Consider the following 5619-nt stretch of genomic DNA (forward strand, 5'->3'; position numbering starts at 1 on the left):
GATCTGAAAATACTTATACTTAATAGATGCTGTTAAAACCTTCCTTAGTTCACAAATAGAATAGGAAGTTGTTTACCATCCTCATGTAGTACGAATACACAATTCTGTTTCTTTCTGTTTACAAACAACTATCTTCTCTGTATCAAAAAGCCTCCATCAAAAACCTTCTCTATCAACAGTTTTACCTATATCCACCCAGTAAGAGCCTAGGCCATTGCTAGAATTTCTTGGTTTTCAACGTATTTTGAAGAAACTCCTTCCAAGTGCCGTTAGCACTTGCAACAATCCAGTTTTTCCAGATTATTTTGAACACTCCTTATCACCTTGTATGCCTCATAAATTCTTGCTTTTATTGTGTGCCATATACTTCCTTTACATCCAGACCTTCCTTCTGCTTTTTTTTTTTTCCCCTGTCGGTTATATACAAGATTTCTAAGTGTTACCTTCAAATTCTCTGTCAGGCAGGAAAAGTGTTTAATTGTGCTTGTCTTTTTCACAGCTACAGAACTACAGATCTTCTCCATCTTGTAAACTTCTAGCAGTGAAATTTCTATTAAAAAATTTATTGTAACTTTCTCCTGGGGAGTCATATTTTTCTGATTGCTTGATTTGTGATCAGTTTAACACATAACTTCCTCTGCTTGAGGATTTACTATTTTGAAGTACTCATTTTGCCTGCGTATTTGCCCAGCTTCACAGTTAAAACACATACATACATAAATATCTTAAACACCTGCCTTGTACACATCAACCAAATGTAGCTATATACATCTACAGATACTTACCTACATACATGTGTAAATGTCGTATACCTACTTACAACATGTAGTCATATATACATATATCTGTATACATATGTACAGTCACAGAAACACTCATCTATACACAATTTAATTCTCCCTGAAACCAGAGAAGAGGCATTTCTAAAAATGTATGCATGTTGCCTGTAATGCAGCATCCCAGGGAAGAGCTGAGGCTACCGATGTTGCCCTCCCAAGATGAAGACTTGGCTTTCTGTGAGTCCACCTCTGAACAGTCACTCAGCTCCCCCACCAAGGGCAGCCCTAGCCCTCCCACACCGACTGATAGCTCCGTTAATACTTGGACAGGGCTGGCTTTCCTGAGTAGGATGTGTCAAGGGATGGGAGAGAAAGGACTGCAGGTGGCTGACCCAAGGGTTTCCTCTATTCTGAAGCCCTTAGAAGTTGCTCAGACTTTGGTTTAGCTGAAAAGGAGAGAGAAAAAAAAGAAGATAGATGCAGGAAGACCAAAGCAGTGCAAAACATCACCTCATGCTACCTTCCACCAGAAATGAGTCTCCAGCTCATCTGCTCCCCACCTCTCCCTCCAGGATCCTGGGATATCCTGACCTCCATCTCTCCTGAGCCAGGGTGCAGGGGAGAGGAAGATGCTCCTTGCTGCATCTCACCCATGAGGGAAGTGGCTCAGCATTTTAAACTCCTACCTGCTCTTCTCCTGAGCACAATGAAGAGGACAATGATGAAAATGATGGTAGCAATGGAAGCCCCCACCAGTCCTTCCAATCCCGTTTGCTCTGCAGAGGAAGAGGAGGATCAGTGATGTTAGGTTGGCTGGAGTGGCTGAACAGCCAACGAATTGTCACAGTTAAACGAGTTCCCCCAGCAACTGTTGGTGTGCATGCTCTTGTCAGGCACACAGATGTGACACGACACATGTGAACTAAAGCCACAAAGACCCACGGCCAGTTGTACTGGCTGGACCGATATGTCATAACTTGTTAAACTGCAGTATTGCTTGCTTTTCCCTGCTGGGTCAGGAGGAGACACAGGAGCAATCTCCCATCAGCAAGGAAAGTGAGAACCCCAACAGGTCCAACAAGGGGAAGGATTTTTTGCTGTAGCTCTCAAGCAGCATCAGTCTCCAGCTGAACATCAAGTCCAGCTGGATGTCTAACTCCTTGGGGCCTGGCTGTTTTCTTGTGCCTGTCCAGTGGGGTCCAGACCACGTGGTACAAATTTTTGCTCTGTTGCTCCACTTTCAGTCATAAAATCTCTTTTCCCCTGAAGGAAATGAGATACTTGCTCCTCAAAAGCTTCAGGGAGTGAAATAAAAGCTGAGAAAATGAAAGGGATAGAGCAGAGGAGGATAGAGAGGATGGGTATGAGAGGACACCAGAATGAAAGCATGGAGAAACAGGCAGAGGTTTTGATCCTTGTGGTGGGTAGATGAGGTGGGAGGAGGTCTGGGCAGGAAGAAGAACTCACCCCTCTGTCCCTGGCACCTACCTGGCACCTTAAGATGGGTGCTCACAGAGATAGGCTCTTCCAGGGCCACATGTGAAACATGGCAGCTGTAGGTGGCTGGTGCCCGTGCTGTGGCTGAGCTGATGCTGAGGTAAGAGGTGATGCTGTAGGTGCCATCTCGGCTTTGACGGTGGCTGGAGAAATGTGCGTTTGAGAGAGGAATTTCCGTGTCATCTTCAGGAGTCTTCTGTGTCCAGCTCACCGAGACATCCAGGGGGTAATAACCAGCAATGTTGCAGGTCAGAGTAGTCATCACATCTCTCTCAAATGACACCACTGCTGGAATGACACGAACTCTTGGAGGCTCTGGAGGAGATAAAAAAGGAATTGACTTATTGTTAGCAGAGTACAAAAGCCTCCATCCACAAAGGAGAGAAGATGAGCTGCCTGTGATGATGAGTGCTGTGAGCAACGGGATAAGGGTGCAGGGCAAAGTTTCAGTGCCTGGGGACATGGGACTCCTGTTGCCCCCAGGCATTTCCCTTCCTCACCGGCCACATGCAGCTGGATGATGTGCTGGGCCTGGTGCAGCGTGGTGGACACCAAACAGATGTACGTCCCTTCGTCTCCCACGCTCACTCCTTGCAGGCTAAGCGATGCGTCTCCACTCCCCAGCAGCTCTGCCACATCCACGTGGACTTTTGGCTGCGCTACTGGGCCTCCGCTCCCCACCTGGTACCGGAAAAGGCTACTGCCACTGCCTTGGTGCTGCCTCCTCCACTCCAGGGAGGACAGCGAGGAGCTGGGAGCCAAGGCAAAGTGGCAGTCGAGGGTGACTGAACCACCAAGATGCGTGCGCAGGGAAGTGTTGCCTGATGATGATTGAAATTCAACTAGAAACAGAAACACAGGCAAGCAGAGAATTAAACAGGTGTGGTTAAAGAATGCACCCTTAGGAAGGAAAGGCTGGCAGAGAACTCCCCACCCAAGGAGAAGGAGAAGGAGGAGGAGGAGGAGGAGGAGGAGGACAAAGAGTAGGAGGTGGCACAGGCATGCTCCAGGGGCCATGTGGACTGAAGAGCTGGAGGAAGCCAGCCCGGTGGGGTTAGTGGGGCAGGGAGACAGGTGGACACCAAGTGCATGACATGGTCTTGAAGGTGCTTGTCATGCTCAGGGGCTGGGACATGGGAAACCCTGAAAAGAGGCAGGATGGGGGGCAATCTGCACAACCCTTTTTCCCTAAGCACCAACTCCCAGCAGCCCTCAGGTCCTGGTGTGAGGTGGGGCATAGGACTCTTAGGGAGGCAGGCTCCCCTCATGTCCCTCGGTCCTGTGGGGGCATCCAAGGCCACCTGGTCACCTGTGGTCAGCAATGTCCCCTCCTTGCTCATAGGAATCCTCAGCTTTGGCTGCAGTTTTGCATCGTGCTCCTTCTCCTCCTCCAGGCTGCTACAGTGGGGTGCTTTGAGCACCAGGGCAATACTGATCCCTCTGGAGAGCTGCAGGGTGGCCATGAACCAGGAGGTATGGCAGGGCCCCTCGCCAGTCCGCTGGGAGCTGTATGGGGAGATCTCGCAGTTCACCTTCTCCCCATCACAGTCTGCATGCAGCAGGGACTCTGCGTGTGGGATGGATACCGACTGGGCTGTGGGGATAGAGGAAAAGGTTTAACCAACTGAATTCAAAAGGGAAAAAAAACACAAGATGATGAGAGACATATTTTGGAGAAGCATCATGCACTGTGGGGGTCAGTCAGAGCCCAGAGATGCCAGGTTAGGCTTAATAGATGAAGGACTGCGAAGAATATGAGAGGTTTGTCATGACTGTCTTACATCTTGCAGTCTGTTGGTTGTATTTTATCCTGACTGATTGCACAGTTCACGCTGGGCATAGGAAGCTGTTGAGAAAGGAGAATAAACAGAACAGATTCCCTTTAGCTAGCCCAAGAAAGCAAGCTGTGTATGTGAAATGCCCAGTAAAGGCCTGCAATGTTGATTCCTTTTAGACCTGAATCCAGAAACAAAGGAGACACCGAAGCAGACCGGGTAAGGAAAGAAAGGGTGGCAGGAGTGATTGGATGTAGAGACACACTGTATCTGTGTTTTTGATCATAGCATGGGCTTAAGCGTAGGTCTAAGCATCCTAGTGACCTATACGCTTTCCACAGACATCACTGGAAATTAACTCCGTGTTTGCAATGCCTGACAGTAGCCTGGCTGTAGTGTGCTTCAAATCACCCATGCCCAGTCCATCCACACCACTTGAGGGAAAGCTTGGACCTAGGCTAATGGATTCAGCTTCCTCTCTGAAAATGTCTTGGAGCCTTGAATAAGCTTGTAGTGAAGCACATGCTCGCTGCAGGCAGCGAACAAGACGACAGTGAAGTAGAGGCTGAGACCTTCGCTTGATTGTGTTTGCAAAGTTAAGCAGAAAGCACGGGCTACAGAGGCTGGAGTGCAGGTTGGCACCCCTGAGTGAAGGAAGGAGAGCCAAGTCACACACAGCCAGCCTTCTGAGCAGGACATCTCTGCTTCATGCCCACCTACCACCATGCTTCCTGCTGGTAAAAACCACCTGCATGACTAAAGATGTGAATGCTCTTTACAGGTGCAATAATACTGTATAGTGGAATAATTCCCGAGCTGTTTTTGACAAAGGATTTCCCAAGAGATAGGCAACCTAGGATAGCCCCAGTAGGAGCGGTGCCTCAACAGGGTTTGCTAACATCTTCCACAAAGTTCCTTTCTTGAAGTCCCCGTTGCTGAATTCAGGAAATCATGCATGAAACTTTAGTGGCCATTCAAAAATTAATTGTCTAAACTCAGTTAAAGAAAAATCTTGTAGAAGCCCAGTGCATGTGAGCGGTTAAACCCGCAGCAGCAGCTCTCACCCCAGCTCTCCCACTCACCTGAGGCTTCAAAGACAATGGGAGAAGAGTGGTCAGGATTTTCCTGTGGGACTTTGTACTCAGTTACATCATCCAAGTTCCCATCATCTCTGACGCTGATACCCCTCAGCACGAGGGCAGCAGGATGCTCGGAGGACGAGCTGCCAAAGGCGTGCAGGAAGCCTCTCCCGTCTTCCCCCACGTAGGAGCAGGCCAGGGCAATATCCACCCTGCGGTACGCAGGCGCTGGTGTGGGATCCTTCACCGGCCCTTTAGGGAGGGGAAAAGAACCGGTTGAATGCATGAACCCCGCTGCAAACAAAGAAGGGGGTATGAGTTTCTCTGGCATGGGGGATAAATAATCGGGAGGCTGGGGCCTGGCTACCACTTTGGGGTGGTACTCCCAGCCCTGCTGGCAGCGCACCCCCCTAGCCCTCCACCACCCTCCTCTGGCAACACCATTAACCTTTAGGAAGACCCTGGTTTTCACTGGGAGACCGTCACTGA

At 49.2% G+C, this 5619-nt stretch overlaps 1 protein-coding gene across 1 annotated transcript; it reads right to left on the reverse strand.

The window, feature by feature from the left end:
• Positions 1-1184: 1184 nt before the first annotated feature.
• On the reverse strand, positions 1185-5382 carry LOC104167349 (tapasin-related protein-like; the record flags this gene model as incomplete). Its single annotated transcript, XM_009707589.1, has 6 exons — positions 1185-1225; positions 1466-1555; positions 2268-2591; positions 2777-3118; positions 3586-3870; positions 5134-5382. Coding segments are annotated over 6 exons (1331 nt in total), but the record flags the coding sequence as incomplete, so codon positions are not given.
• Between the last annotated feature and the right edge of the window lie 237 nt (positions 5383-5619).

Source organism: Cariama cristata, unplaced genomic scaffold (genome assembly GCF_000690535.1).
Source record: "Cariama cristata isolate BGI_N322 unplaced genomic scaffold, ASM69053v1 scaffold29810, whole genome shotgun sequence".
NCBI classification, from domain to species: domain Eukaryota; kingdom Metazoa; phylum Chordata; class Aves; order Cariamiformes; family Cariamidae; genus Cariama; species Cariama cristata.